Source organism: Equus przewalskii, chromosome 22 (genome assembly GCF_037783145.1).
Source record: "Equus przewalskii isolate Varuska chromosome 22, EquPr2, whole genome shotgun sequence".
Taxonomy (NCBI): domain Eukaryota; kingdom Metazoa; phylum Chordata; class Mammalia; order Perissodactyla; family Equidae; genus Equus; species Equus przewalskii.
In genome coordinates, this window is record NC_091852.1 from 53,766,295 (window position 1) to 53,782,332 (window position 16,038).

The 16,038-nt window shown below is 37.9% G+C and overlaps 1 protein-coding gene and 1 non-coding gene across 2 annotated transcripts in view; both read left to right on the forward strand.

Annotated features, from left to right (window-relative positions):
- IARS1 (isoleucyl-tRNA synthetase 1) overlaps nucleotides 1-16,038 on the forward strand; it is a 79,414-nt gene that overhangs the window by 3,430 nt on the left and 59,946 nt on the right. The window contains exons 2-6 of the mRNA XM_070590554.1: nucleotides 4,955-5,080; nucleotides 5,791-5,947; nucleotides 6,210-6,329; nucleotides 8,631-8,713; nucleotides 11,775-11,892. Of these exons, the coding sequence (XP_070446655.1) occupies nucleotides 4,955-5,080; nucleotides 5,791-5,947; nucleotides 6,210-6,329; nucleotides 8,631-8,713; nucleotides 11,775-11,892 (604 nt within the window). The remainder of the gene's footprint in view (nucleotides 1-4,954; nucleotides 5,081-5,790; nucleotides 5,948-6,209; nucleotides 6,330-8,630; nucleotides 8,714-11,774; nucleotides 11,893-16,038) is intronic.
- Nucleotides 1,869-2,001, forward strand: LOC139078815 (small nucleolar RNA SNORA84). The gene has a single exon (XR_011531926.1). It is a non-coding gene; the product is annotated as a small nucleolar RNA SNORA84 (small nucleolar RNA).

The following is a 16,038-nucleotide window of genomic DNA, read 5'->3' on the forward strand; positions in this document are numbered from 1 at the left end:
TCCTGCAGCCCTGGAGGTGCCTCACCTTAGACTGGGGTGGTGGTAGCGCTCGAACCGTGGGCGGTGGTGAGAATCTGGGGTGAGGGAGCCTGTTGGAGAAGCTCAGAAGGTGGGCGGAATTACATGGAAGAACAAACCAGGTCCTAGGCCCGCATGGAGGGGCGCTCTTGCTGGGGCTGGGTTAGCGGAGACTGAGCACGGCCTCGGTCTTCAGCTTGTAGTCTGTCACTGCAGAACGCCAAGTGCACGCCCTGGGAGCCGGAGGATTTGGAGGCTCAGAAGGAGGCTTCTCCGAGCTGTTCTGGTTTGGGACCTAGAAGATGAGTAATGGTGGGGAAGAGCGAGAGAGTCCCGGGGACCAGAGCAAAGCATAGCATGAATTTGTGGGCAAAGAACTAATAATAATGGCTTAAATACATGACACATGGTTGCTGAGAGCTGTGCTAGCCATTATCTCACTTAACGTTAAATTAGCGCTGTGAATGTTTGCGACCTTTATTTTACAGATGACAGAATTGAAATTTAAAGGTTGAGTAACTTTTCCTACAGCTCACATACTAAGTGGTGGCACCAAAACTGTTAAATTCCAAACCAGTCCTTTTAACCATTACCCTGTGCCAGGGGGTGCCCGTGGGGTGGGACGGATTGGAAAGGTGGGTGAGAATAGGAGTGTCACTGGTGGAAACTAAGGATGCAGACAAAAGGGTTTATTCAAACAGAGGTTCTTTAGCACTTACCGTGTGTGATTGAGGTTAGATAGTAAAACGCTTCTGCCAGCAACGAGTTTACAGTTCGATTGGAAAGTGAGTGGGACATACAATACAAATAAGCGACAGTGTGTAGGGAGGGACACCTTAGCTCTGGAAAGAGGGGATTGATGAACACCCCTCGAGGAGAATAGTTTAAGCTAAGTAGCGCTGGAGTATGTGGGGAAAGGGCCTGATAGAGAAATGCAGGTGTTGGAAAGTGGGCCAAGGGTGTGATGTAGCTGGAGTTTGAGTTTTATAAGAGGAAAGGTCAGGAGTAAGAGTAGCAATTTGAGGTAAGATCGTGGTGGCCTTGAGTGCTGCACTGAAAAGTCTGTACAGAATACCTGAATATATATGTATAAGTTGCTATAACTGTGACTTGCTCTTTTCTTTCTCAGTATGTGTAGGTAATGTGTAAATTTGATATATTATGATTGATTGTTTTTAATGCCTCCATAGTATTGATGTACCATAATTTATTTTACTCACCTATTCATGGACATTTGTTTTCAGATGTTTGTCTATAGAAACAATGCTTCAGTTATTATCTTTGCACACATATTTTATACATTTTTGTGTAAGTATATCTGTGGAGACTGTGTTAATAGAATATAACTAAACTGAGAAAAGGCTGGAGTTGGACCCACCTCTGTGGTTAACCATGACTCAGTGTAACAGGTTATGAAGACCTGAGAAGGAAGAAAGAACAAAGGAATAGAATTAGAGGTCAGATGCATGTGACTTGGTGGTCAGTTGGATGTGGGGTCATCTGGTAGCCTTAAGATGACTCAGAAATTCCAGGTGATGGGAAGGAATGGTGTAACTACTAGTACAGTGAAATTAAAAATAGGAACAGGTATGGCAAGGAAGATCATGAGATTTATTTTAAACAAAAATGTTTTTTGAATGCTTTTCCAAGATCTCTTGAGGTAAACACAAGGTCAGAGAGAGTGTCTAGAAATTGCTGAACAGGACGTTGAGGCTAAAGAGGCCTGAAGGAGTCCTGGAATAGGGAAGAGTGGAGGGCCTGGGTTATAGTAAGAGGGAAGAAGAGGAAAACGCTTCCCTGAGGTGAGGTTAATCTCCCACTTCTACACACACGCTCACATACTCACACAGGCCCTGTGGTTACTGGATGCTGTTGTGCACGTACGGCTCTCCAGTGGATGTGAGGGGCCAGAGCAATCCTGTGATGTATGCATGGGGGCTGTTTCTCTTCAGCAGCAACCATAGCCCGGTCACTGATACATAGCTCTTCTTAGAATAGTCAGCACCATTACATTGGATCTTTGGCATAATAATGCAGTGATTCTTAATCTTTGGGAGAGCAGAGGCTCCCCAGAAAATGTTATGAAAGTTACAAGCCATCTTCACAGAAAGCTTAAATCTCATTTTCTCAAAAAAAAAGTTCAGGTAGATATTCCTGAGTAATAGTCACAAGTGTGAGAGTAATGACCTCTCACACTTTGATGTGCATGCTAATCCCCTGGGATCTTGTTAAAAGGTTAGAAGGTCCCGATTTCTCAGTCCGATTTCTCAGTCCGAGCTGGGGCTGGCGAGTCTACTCTAATCGACACCCATTGATGCTGGCGACCATAGGACCAACCTTGAAGGGCATTAGAGGTGACAGAAATAGATGGTTTGATATCTGTTAGTCTTCCAAATGTAACCCTGTAAATTTCAGGTGGCCTCTAATAAGGTAGTCACTGAACCAATAGGATCCCTAATAAATCAGTAAATGCACAGACTGACACCTCTTTCCATCCTTAAAAGGCGGGAGCTTCAGTTCACACAAAAAATGCCTTTTTCACCTTCTATTTAGTTTAACTGTTTAATGGCATAATCTAATCAGAAATGGATAGTTGAAGTAATTAACGGGCCTACCTGTTCTTTTCTTATTTTTTTCCTATAAAAAACACAAAGGCACTCTCACATGTCAAAAATAAATGGAAGGAAAGAAAAGGAGAGACACTGCTTGTAATAAATTTTTTTTTTTTGGTGGCATGGGTTAATTACTGTGCTTCGGCTTTGATGTGTTCAGAATTAGTTGAGGTATATCGGTTTCTTTGCTCCTAGAGTCAGTTACCCCAAACTGTTACAGTTCTTGAGTTCTTAAGGTTTTCTCTCTTCTCTTGTTTTCTCATTATTAGCAATCCTGTCCCCTTCTAATCTGATGTTGGCTTGGAAATCTGGTCACCAACCTTATTTAGAATTATAAAATAAGAATAAATAGGCTTTGAGAAGGAATGGGCTAAAGGATGCTCGCTAATTAAGCCTCGGATTAATCAAGTGTTTCTGCATTAGGCTATTAGCCAAAGTCTTAAAAATTTTATACACTTTAAGACTACAAAAATCATGAATATGAGTCCTAAAAGGGACAAAATGGAAAACTGGATTGAGCTAAGAAGAATTTGAATGTGAGAGTCTCATCTTTTTTAGCTTTAAACATTTTTTAGGTTTTAACTTGTTTCACTCAGAGAGATAAGTTATGTCAACAGAAGTGCTTTCTGTCTGAGTGTAGGTAAGAATTCTTACCTACCTCGAGATTTATTTTTTCAGATAAATGAATTTTTAGTATCATTAGATAGAATTTCCAATATTTTCTTGTTTACTTTTAGAAGCATATTGTCTACAATTACTAAATGTTATACTGTAGTTGAAAAATAAGTAAAGAGTGTAATTTGGACACAAGTTTTGCAATAATTTGAAAAGTACCATGTAGGGGCCAGCCTGGTGGCATAGCGGTTAAGTTCGCATACTTTGCTTCAGCAGCCTGGGGTTTGTGGGTTCAGATCCCAGGCGTGGACCTAGGTACCGCTCATCAAACCATGCTGTGGCGGGCGTCCCACATATAAAATAGAGGAAGATGGGCACAGATGTTGGCTCAGGGCCAGTCTTCCTCAGCAAAAAGAGGAGGATTGGCAGCAGATGTTAGTTCAGGGCTAATCTTCCTCAAAAAAATAAATAAATATAAAAAATAAAACGTACCATGTATCCCTACTTCACACGGTATACAAAAGAACTCAAAATAGATCAGCGACCTAAATATAAAAGCTAAAACTTCGTAACCCTGTTTTAGGTAATGGCTTCTTAGATATGACACTAGAAGCTCAAGTAACAGAACAAAAAATAGATAAACTAGACTTCACCAAAATTAAAAGTGTTTGTGCTTCAGAGAATACTGTGAAGAAAATAAAAAGACAACCCACAGAATGGGAAAAAATTTTTGCAAATCATCTAACTAGTAAGGGACTTGTATTTTGGGTATATAAAGGACTCTTACAACTCAACAATAAAAGACAACCCAATTAAACAATGGGCAAAGGATGAATAGGCATTTCTCCAAACAAAATATACAAATGGCCAATAAGCACCTGAAAAAGTGCTGAACATCACTAATCATTAGGGAAATGCAAATCAAAACCAGAATGCGATACCACTTCACATGCACTGGGATTTCCTGTAATCCAAAGATGGCCAATAAGGAGTGAAGATACAAAGAAACAGGAATCCTCATTCACTGCTGGGAGAATGTAAAATGATGCAGCAGCTTTGGAACATATTTTGGCAGTTTCTCAAAAAGTTAAACACAGAGTTACCATACAACCCAGCAATAATTCCACTCCTAGATATGCTCCCAAGAGAACTGAAAACATACGTTCACACAAAAACTTGTACATGAACATTTATAGCAGCATTGTTCATAATAGCCAAAAAGTGGAAACAATAAAGTATCAGTACATATTACAACATGGATGAACCTTGAAAACATAATTCTTAGTAAAAGAAGTTACACACAGTAAGCTATATATGCATGATTCCATTTATATGAAATGTCCAGAATAGGAAAATCTATAGAGACAGAGAGCAGATTAATGGTTGCCGTGGGACTAGGGAAGGAGGGAATGGAGAATGACTGCTTATGTGTACAGGTTTTTAGAGGGCAGAGGAGGGAACAGTGATGAAAATATTCTGGAATTAGAGAGTGATGATGGTTGCACAATCTTGTGAATATACTAAAAAACCCTGAATTGTACGCTTTAAAAGGGTGAAATTTATGGTATGTGAACTTTACCACAAAAAAGCTGTATTTTCTTTTTAGGTACCATGTAGTATGGGTAGTGATATATACACTTGTTTTAATATATTTTACTGTTATTCCTAGACTTCTCTTTGGAGAATAATAAATTTGATTTCTCTTGCAGCAACAAAATGGTTCAACAAGTTCCAGAAAACATCAATTTTCCTGCTGAAGAAGAGAAAATCTTGCAGTTCTGGTCCGAATTTAATTGTTTTCAGGAATGCTTAAAGCAATCAAAACATAGGCCAAAGTATGTGAGTTTCTTTGGTAAAGGTAGAGTCTTTAAGAATAGTTATTTCTTCGACTGAGTTCCATTAAGGCGGAAACTCTTTATTCGTCTTTGTATTCCCAGAGTCTCCTAGCTCTCTACATAGTGGGCACTCCCAGTAGTAGATACACATTGAGTGAATGAGTTGTTAATTATTCAGGTGGATTCAGGTTCTTTAAGAGGTTTTCTGAATAGAGTTTGTGTATCACCCTCCTCCTGTCCACTTTTCTCATTATCTGCACCCTCATTAAAGTACTTATATCTAGACTAGTAGTAGCCTCCTGTTAGAGTACTTCCTGCCTCTAGTCTCCATTCACCTAAAGACTAGTCCTTTCTTTATTTACCATTTTCATCATGTGTCTCCTCTGCTCAGAAACTTTATGAGATGGGTGTTTTTTGCCCTCTTTTACTGATGAGACAACTCAGGATCAGGATGAATAACTTGCCTTATGTCATGCAGCTAATGAATGAAGAATAGAAGGTCCAATAGAGGTCTCTTCCACTCCTCCGTAACTAGCTCTTTTCAAGGCAGGACCTCCAGTAATTATCTAATCATTATGTCCGCGAAATTTCTGATCTTGCTGCTTTTCTTCTCCCTGAAGACTCCACTGTGACAGGAGCTATCTATAGAAAAATGTCCTAAATTTTTATTGTCTGTTTTAAAGTAACAACATTTTTATTACCTCTGTTAGATATACCTTCTACGATGGGCCTCCTTTTGCAACTGGACTACCTCACTATGGACATATACTTGCAGGGACAATTAAAGATATAGTTACGAGATATGCTCACCAGAGTGGGTTTCATGTTGACAGAAGATTTGGATGGGATTGTCATGGCTTACCTGTGGTATGTTTGAGTCACCAGCCTTCTAATCTTCTGATTTTTTTATAAGCATTAAATTTCATCATATAGTATGTTAAAATATGAAGAATTTTTACTATGGTTAGATTTTTTCTTTTACTTCATCTCTATAATACTATTTATAGTTCATTTTCTCTTTAAATTTTCTGAGAACTAGTTTTTTTAAATCTGTTTTATTTCCTAGAATTGCTGAATTGCATTTGTTTCGTAGGGTAGGAATGTTAACAATCTTATCACAAATTTTCAGGAATATGAAATTGATAAGACACTGGGAATCAGAGGACCAGAGGATGTAGCCAAAATGGGGATTGTAGAGTATAACAATCAGTGCCGAGCAATTGTGATGAGATATTCTACTGAGTGGAAGGTATGTTGGGTTATTTCCAGTAGAATGACTAAAAATTTTAGTTTTTAATTGGGAGTTGAAATGGTTTACAGTCCTTTGTGCTTTTTATGAGATGCGCCCAAAACTGTTGCTGTCCTTGTGAGCCTGTGACATAAGAAGAGTCGACCACCCTCTTTAAAAGAGTGTCTGGCTTCTACCTCTAACCCTATTACTTAAACTGTTAGTTAAACTGAACCCTTTCTTTTCTGATTTCTGTGTGCTTGATTGGTCTTCCAAATTTAATCTCCTACCTAACCATAGTATATGACAGGAATCAAGCTGTCCCAGCAAATAGAAATACCTGAATGTTGCAATAAAAAATTTCAAATGTTAATAACAATTCAAATTTGGACCCGTTGTTGTTTATTAATTTGACTGCCATCTTGCCTGCTGCTTCTCTTAGTAATAGAGCTCCCTCAGCTGGTACTTTTAAGTAACTGTTGAGTGCTGGTAGAGCTCCGTCCCTCTCTCTTTCTTATGAGCTTCGGAACAAAGGTCGTCAACCCCCCTTTCCTCCCTGGCTTTCAGGTTAGTATGTCTGTACAACTTAAAAATATGTCTGGCTTTTGTTTTTTTCCATCTTCTCCATCTTACCACTTTGACTTCTGAAACTTGCTGTTATTTAGAATTCTCTATTCTGCCAATGTTGTGAGTCTTCCAGGCTTCAAACATTAATCCTCATGATCAAATCAAATGCCAAACCTTATCAAATCTTTCTTCTTAGTATCTCCTGTCTAGTCATTTCTTTTCATTTCTACAACCTTTCCCTCCCACCCACTGTCATCTTCATTTCTGAAACAGTCTCCTAATTATCTCTTGCTCATGTTATTTCCACTCAGCTTGCCAAGTTCTCTCTCCCACAAGACTCTGTTCAACTTACTCTTCCCTGTTCAAAACTTTGAGAAGCTTCTCTTCATTGCTGAATAAAAGCGGTTTTCATCAACCTGATAATCAAAGCTCCTCAATTTTTCTCCTAACCAGACCTTCTTTAATCTTCCTTTCTTGCCTGGTCACCAACAGGAAAAAATCCTGATGAACATAATATGCATGTGGGCCTTTTTGTTTCTTAAAAAAAAAAAAATATTTTTTAACTTTTCGTTTTGAAATAATTCAGACTTACTGAAAAATTAAAAAAATAGTGTGAAAAGTTTCCTTATACCCTTCATCCACTTCCTAAATGCTAACACCTTCAATAACCACGGTGTAATTATCAAAAGCAGGAAATTAACATTGATTCAGTACTATAGACCTTATTCAGATTTAACCAGGTGTCCCAGTGATTTTTATTTCTGATCCAAGATCCAGTCTAGGAGCACATACTGCATTTACATAGTTGGCATATCTCCTTAGTCTCCTTCAATCTGGAACATTCCCTCAATCTTTCTTTGTCTTTCATGACCGTGTCACTTTTAGAACACAGACCGCTTATTTTGTAGGAAAACTCTCAATGTCTGTTGTTTCCTCAGGATTCAGTTTAGGTTATGCATATGCATTTTTGCAAGAATGCCTCAGCAGTGACATCGTGCCCTTCTGAGTCTGTCATATCAGAAGGCCTATGATGCTGATATGTCTCATTGTTGATGTTAACTTTGTTCAGTAAAGTGATATCTGTCTGATTTCCCTATTGTAAAATTGCAGTTTTTCCTTTGTAATTAATAAGTATTCTGTGGGGACATTCTTTGCAAATATCCTGTTTCTTATACTTTCACTCATTAATTTTAGCCTCCATTGATGATTCTTGCCAGCAATAGTTGTACCTGTGGTGTTTGCCAAATGGTAGTTTTGGTATACTTTTATAAAGGAATATTAATACTTGTAAATAACAGTATCTGCACATATGATGAATGCCAAGACAACTGGTTCTTTTTTTTTTTTTTCTTTTGAGGAAGATTAGCCCTGAGCTATCTGCTGCCAAGCCTCCTCTTTTGGTGAGGAAGGCTGGCCCTGAGCTAACATCCATACCCATCTTCCTTTACTTTATATGTGGGATGCCTACCACAGCATGGCTTGCCAAGCAGTGCCGTGTCCGCACCTGGGATCCGAACTGGTGAACCCTGGGCTGCCGAAGCAGAATGTGCACACTTAACCACTGCACCACCGGGCTGGCCCCAGAAAACTGGTTCTTAACCTTACAAAGTGTGTTGTTTGCAATATAGCTTCACTTGAACCATTGATTGTTTTGTTTTCCCAAAATCATTGTATGTGGTGATAATGGAAGTAAAACACGTTGGTGTACAATAACAAATATCTTGTCTAATAACTGTGATATTTATATTTTTAAAGTCTATTGTTACCAGACTTGGCCGATGGATTGACTTTGACAATGACTACAAAACTCTGTATCCGCAATTCATGGAATCTGTCTGGTAGGTTTATTTGAAATTGTAAATATAAGGAATATTAGTTATATTGGTTAGTGGAGAGATGCTCTAGTATGAATCACTTTGTTTTCAGGTCCATAATTACTTATCTGAAATTTTCAGGACGGATTTGTTTTGTTTTTGTTTTTAAAGATTTAGTTTTTTTAGAGCATTTTTAAGTTTACAGCAAAATTGAGAGGAAGGTACAGAGATTTCTCATATACCCTGTACCCCTATACCTGCACAGCCTCCCCCATTATCAACATCCCCCAGCAGAGTGGTACATTTTTTACAATTGATGAATCTATATTGACACATCATCACCACCCAAAGTCCATAGTTTACATCAGCGTCCACTCTTGTCATTGAACATTCTATAAGTTTGGAGAAATGTGTAATGACATATATGCATCATTCTAGTATCATCCGGAGTGTTTTCACTGCCCTAAAAATTTTCTATGCTCCACCTATTCATCCCTTCCATGCCTAGGTTTTCTTTTAAATTTAGAAGATTTTGGTTTCTAGAAAGGTAATAGGATATGCATATATTCTGTGGTGTATAATGACCCCAGCATATTGAGCAGCAACCTGTAATCAAATACATTAGTATTTCAGCATCAGAACATATAATTGTTCACATTAAGTAGAATAAATAAAGAATATAAATGGCCTGATGTCACTTAGTTTTTTGGCCAAATTAATTGGTAACAAATTTAGGGGAAATTAGGTTTCAAAAGTGTGTTTTTTTGTTTTAAGGAATTAAGTTTAAGAGATTGTATACTCGAATTTTATACTGAGAGAAGTTGTATAGTTCTCAAGTACAGTTGCAGTCACTGTTCTGCAACAGTTTCAAAAAGAATTTTACTCTTTTTACTATTATAAGTAGCACTGTTGCAGTGCTACTCTTGATGAGTGATTTAACTTGAGAATCCCACAGCAGTCTGAGAATCAGTACTTATCATCAGTGGGCAAACAGCCACCATTATCATGGTTGCAGAATGCACTGTGTACATAGCTCAAGGCTTGAGGAAGTACTACTTGTACTAAATTGTGCATAATTACATGTGAGTTGCAAAGCTGTTTTGTAGGATGCACTTTCTTTGCACTGCGTTGTAGGGACTCGTGGCTCTTACTGCCTTCGCATCTACCTGCTCACGTTTTTGTTAGTCAAGATCTGTTGCACATGCTCAGCCCAAGTCCTTTGCCTTTGGGGAGCTAGACGCCCTGGAGCAGTTCTCAGACTCTGACTCTGACATGCCACTGTGGATCATCTCCAGACACCTGTATCCATGGGTGGAAGCTGATCATAGTCTCCGATATGCCAGAGACTTTGGACAGGGGGCTTCCCATTCACTGAGCAGCTAGAGGGGTTAGAGCTCTAGCTCATGGTTAGGGCATCTAAAAACCAGACATGTTCAACATCTGAAAAAGAAGGTACTCTTTATGCTGTAGATCAGAGCTATTGAGCACTTAAATATGGCTAGTACAGCTGAGAAACTGAATTTCTAATCTTAATGAATTTAAATTTCAATGAGCGCTTGTGGCTAGTGCCTACCATGTTGGACAATTCAGCTCTTTATCATACTTCTTAATTTACATAAAACATACTGGAATCAGGGGAAAACAGATTTTGGAGCCTCTTGGTGTTAGAATGTTAGTTATTCCTGAGGAATGTGTTGGCATATAAATAAGGCACATAGACCTAGGGTGATTATAAAAATTGTAGGAGATATCTTTATAATGATAACATTAATAATGGTGATAATTTAGCTTGAGTCCATGCTTTTGAGTATATAAAGTAGTTCCACATGAATTTTCTCAGATGATCCAGAGTCCTGAGGATTGGATTGGGACTCTGAAGTGAAGGAAGTTATTGTGACTTGTCTGAGATTACACAGCTAATTTTATGGCTCTTAGGCTTGAAACTGGGTCTTATGATATCGAATCTAGTACTCTTCCTCTAGCCTCCTGTAAATGTCCTTGCATCAAAGTATATAATTTAAGATTGAGTTTAAACTTGGGAAATTTTTTGTGAAACATCACCTTTTTTTTTTTTTCTGCTGAGAAAGATTTGCACTGAGCTAACATCTGTTGCCAGTCTTCCTCTTTTTTTTTCCCTCCCCAAAGCCCCAGTACATACTTGTATATTTAGCTGTAGGTTCTTCTGGTTCTTCTATGTGAGCCACCACCACAGCATGGCTACTGGCAGACAAGTGGTGTGGTTCCACAGCTGGGAACTGAACCCAGGCTGCCGAAGCAGAGTGCACCAAACTTTAACTGCTAGGCCATAAGGGCTGGCTCAAAACATCACTTTTCAAGCTATATTTAAAGCCTAAGGAATGCCGTGAAAAAATATGCACATTTTTTCATAAAAATATATTTTAGCAAATGGGAGAGAGTTTAATTCATTTATTGTGCCAGGCACGTAGGAATTGCACTATAAAGGTGAATTATATAAAGGCAGAGTTAAGTGAGAGTTCCTCCAACTGGGAGAGGTGAGCAGTCACAGCGGGAGAGCCTGGGATGACTGTGCCATTGACATTTGCAGCATCTTGGTGCATTTCGCTTAAAGCAACATGTTTAAGTGTCTAACAGAAGTTTTTGAATAACTGTAGGAGTGACATTTAATCCTAATCTCCGTGGTTTATACTTTTTAAATTGCCTTTGTAAAACTGCCCATTATAGTGAAATTTTAGCAATACACCAGAAAACTATTAAGAAAAACAAAAACTCTGAAATCCTAACCATTGCTAACGTATTAGTGAAAATCTCTAAAAAATATAAATATATATGCTGATATGTATAGTTTTACATAATTGGCACCTCATTGCAAATATGGTGTCAGTTGCTTTTCTCAGGCAGCGTCATGTCGTGAACATCTTTCCATGTCAAGGGATATTAGCTCTTTTAATGTCTACGTTAGGTCTCATTATACGGAGCCTTTGTAATTAACCAGGTAGTCTCCTCTGTGTTTCCACTTCTGCTGACAGAAACTGACATAAATATTTGCATTTGGGGAAACAGAATTTTGGGTGTGTAATTGTTGTAAAACTTTTCTGCTTGCTAGGTGGGTCTTCAAACAACTCTATGATAAAGGCCTTGTTTACAGAGGTGTGAAGGTCATGCCCTTCTCTACCGCGTGCAACACTCCACTTTCCAACTTCGAATCCCACCAGAATTACAAGGTATGTGAGACACCACTGGTCATTAAGTCATGTGTGTGGGAGTTCAGTGCTTCTAGTGATCGTGGTAACTAATCCCAGGCAGGAATGTTAGCCTGGAGAGTGAGTTGATGTGACTCTTTCTTCCTGAGTGCTGGTGATGTTGCTTGTCACTGAACTGAGGCCCTCTTAAGATTAAAAATGAGGGATTTTTTTTTCCCCTATGAGAGTTGTGAATGATGTGTCTTAATGTGATAGGTTTTGCTTGTTTTGACCAGATTTTTATGCCTCTCTTTGATTAACAAGCTCAGCTCTGCCCTATTTCCCTCCAGTCACTGTTTCATAAGAGTTATTGATTTGAGTGATTTTATGCCTCATCTGGACCTCATAATATCATTTATTTGTTAAAAGTATTTGGAAGAAAATCTGATTTGGGATGGGTGGACAGCATTACGATTTTTTCTCTGATGAATGGAATAACTTGCTGTGGTTGCTGTGATGGAAGTGTTTAGATATGTCAGATGTTTACAAAACATCCTACTTTACCTTATCTAGACGTAGCAAAGTCAGTAAGTCTTCTGAAACATGAGCAGTTCCCATGTGTGTATATTCAACAGAGGTTTTCATTTCTGAGAGTTTATCTAACCCTCTTTGTTTTTAAGGATACTGATTTGTTTGGAATTCTTATTTCATGGCTTAGGTTTGGAGATTATGTTATTAAAACTTGCATTTCAAAAGCACTCTTCGTCTTATAGAATGCATTCATACATCCCGTTTGATTTTTGCAAATCCTTATGAGGTCATGTGATGATTCCTGTTGTCTTCCATGTACCCTTCTATGATAGTGCTCATGTTGTATTGTTTACTTTTAATAAAACATTTTAAGCACATAAAAATGTAGAAAATAATATACTAAGCACTTGGGTACCAAAGGCTTAGCTTTGTCAAATCTTAATCTATTGCTGTATTTGCTTACTTTTTAAAAACATGGAGCATTTCAGGCATACACAAAAATAGAATCATGTCATTAATTCCCATGTGCTTGTTACGTATCGCCAACAACTGTTAACCTGTGGCCAGTCTTGCCCCATCTGTACACACTCCCGCTCACTTCTCCCAGACCCTTTTTCAAAGCAAATTTCAGATATAATATTTTGTCAATAAATAATCCATTATATATCTTTAATAGATAGAAATCTTTTTTTATCTTTTTCTTTTAACGATACCATAGTATCATTATCACACCAAAAAGGCATCATCCATCATCTCTAGTATCCTTAACAGTAAATATTCTAGAATTGTTTAATTCCTAGATATCATCAGTGTTTACATTTCTATTTGTCTCACAAATATCATACCCTTTTTTCCCTCGGGTTATTTTTATTTATTTATTTTTTGAATCAGGATCTAAGGTAGGTTCATATGTGGTAATAGCTGTGTTTTATCTCTATTTTAATCTTTACGTCTCCATTTCTCTTCTTATCTTCTTTTCTTTTCTTTCTTTTTTTTTTTTTTTTGAAGAAGATTAGCCCTGAGCTAACTACTGCCAATCCTTCTCTTTTTGCTGAGGAAGACTGGCCCTGAGCTCACATCCATGCCCATCTTCCTCTACTTTATACATGGGACGCCTACCACAGCATGGCTTTTTTGCCAAGCGGTGCCATGTCCACAACCCAGGATCCAAACTGGCAGACCCTGGGCTGCTGAGAAGCAGAATGTGCGAGCTTAACTGCTGCGCCACCGGACCAGCCCCTTTTTTTCTTTTTTCCTTGCAAGTCATTGTTTAGGAGACAGGTTTTGTCTTGTAGCATTTCCCAGAATCTGAATTTTGCTGATTACATCTCTCTGGTCCAATTTAACGTTTTCTCTGTCCTCTGTATTTCATAGAAATCAGTGCTTTGTTTTTGTGGGTTTTTTTTTTCTTCAACATGTATATCATGAATAGAGGTCAGTATTTGTTTATGGTTTGGGGGGAGGGTGGTGCTTAAAATTTATATACAATTAAATTCTCAAATCTTAAGTGTACCATTTGATGGATTCCAATAAATGCATCTTTTTTTAAAAAAATACGTCAAATATTATAGATAACAGTTGATTAGTTTTGCCTGTTTCTGTATTTTGTAGAAATGGAAAGTTCCAGCATGTATTCTTTTGTGTCTGGCTTTTTTTACTCAACATTGTGTTTGGGACAGTCATCTGTGTTTTGTGTAGTTGTGGATCTTTGGTTCTAATTTCTTTGTAGGGAAATATAGCACAATTTATTTATTTATATCACGTTTCTCTTTCCATTTCCCTTCTTACATCCTGACGGGTAACCACTATGTTTCTTTCTCTATGCATATTTTTACACTTTTACTATCTACAGAAGTATCCATAAACAGTATATATCATTTTTCTGCATGTTTTTAAAATCTCACCCACTGTACTTATTCTGTACCTTGCCTTTTATACTAAACATTATGTTTTAAAGATTCTTCACATTGATACATGTAGCTTTAAGTTCATTTTTAACTGCTGTATAGTGTTTCGTATAACAGAGATTACAACTTATTTATTCATTCTTTTGATAGACATTTGAGTTGTTTTGAGGGCATAGTCCTTTTTTTTTTTCAATGGTAGCAAACAGCATTGCTAGGAACATTTTTTAATATAAATCTTAGTGTACTTATGCTGGAATTTTCTTTGGCAACTACAGTTATACATGTTAGACCCCCATAATAGCTTGCAAGTTCCTAGAGTTTTCAAAGATTTGCTCTTCTATAAATAAACTAATACATTTTTACTGGGAAAGAGGCAAGCTTCTTGCAGAAGTAAATTAAGTTACAGGAGAAGGTTCTTCCACCTGTTCCAAAATGTAAACCAAGTTGTGGTATATAAAATATTTATTTTTTTGTTGTCTAAATTTTTAGTCTTGAGGAGTCTGTTAGATCTGATTGTTTACGGAATTCCATGCTCATTGTGGAAAATTTGGAAACCATAGAACGTATAAAGAAGGAGAAAAAATTTATAATCCCAGTACCCAAAGGCAGTCACTATTAATGTTTTATTTGTTTCCCTTTAGTGGTTTTTTTATTTTTTTACATTCATTCCTGTACATACTAAAATTAATATTTTTCATATCTTAGTACTTGTTGCCTGGTTTAATAAGACAACATTTTTTTGCTCCTCCGTTTACTTGCACAGAGTGCATATATCTGTGAAGCCAACACTCAGATAAAGTAAAAAAGAACCTTATCAACCTATCAAAAGCTCTCCCTTCTCACAGTCCCTTCATGATAGCCACCCCACCCCCCTTACAGTAACCACTGTCCTCACTTCCAACATTCATTTGTTTGCTGATTCTGTGTTGTCTATAAATGGAGTCGTACAGTGAGATCTGTTTGGTGTCTAACTTCTCTGGCTCAAGATTATGTTTGTGAAGGTCATCCATGTTGTGTGTAGTTGTGGATCATCATTTTAATTACCATTTAGTATTTATTCATTCTACTCTTGGTAGGCGTTTGGATAATTTCCAGTTTTTGACTCATCAATAGTGCTACTGTGAACATTCTAGAACTTGTCTTTTAGGGAGCATATATACACATTTTTGTTGGTTACATACCCAGGAGTGGAATTGTTAGGTCACAGGGTATACTTACTGTAAAGGAAAAACTCATCTTTTCTTTCCTATGTAGAGAAAAAACTCAATTCTCCCCTAGTGTGTGTTTCTTTCTTGTGTGTCTTCTTTGCTAGTCACACAGAACACTCACAGTTCTGGTCACAAAATGTATGGAGGTTTTTCTTTATGCCAAGCAATTCTCTGGGACACCAGGTAGGTGTCCTACAATTTAACTCAATTCTGACACTATCTACCCAGAGATAGCATCCAATCTCACAGGTATGGGCTCAGTCCCACAAGACTGCCCCTCCCCCCGACGCACATCAGACACCAGTCACAAGCCCAGGATGTCACCTGAGCTTCTGACCTACAGGCTGTAGATTGGAGGTTCCAACAACCTCCTCCTCGGATTCGATTCATTTGCTAGTGTGGCTCACAGAACTCAAGGAAACACTTACGTTTACCAGTTTATTACAAAAGGTTATGATAAAGGATACAGATGAACAGCCAGTTGGAAGAGGTGCATAGGGCAAGGTCTGTGGGAAGGGGCACAGAGCTTCCATGCCCTCTCC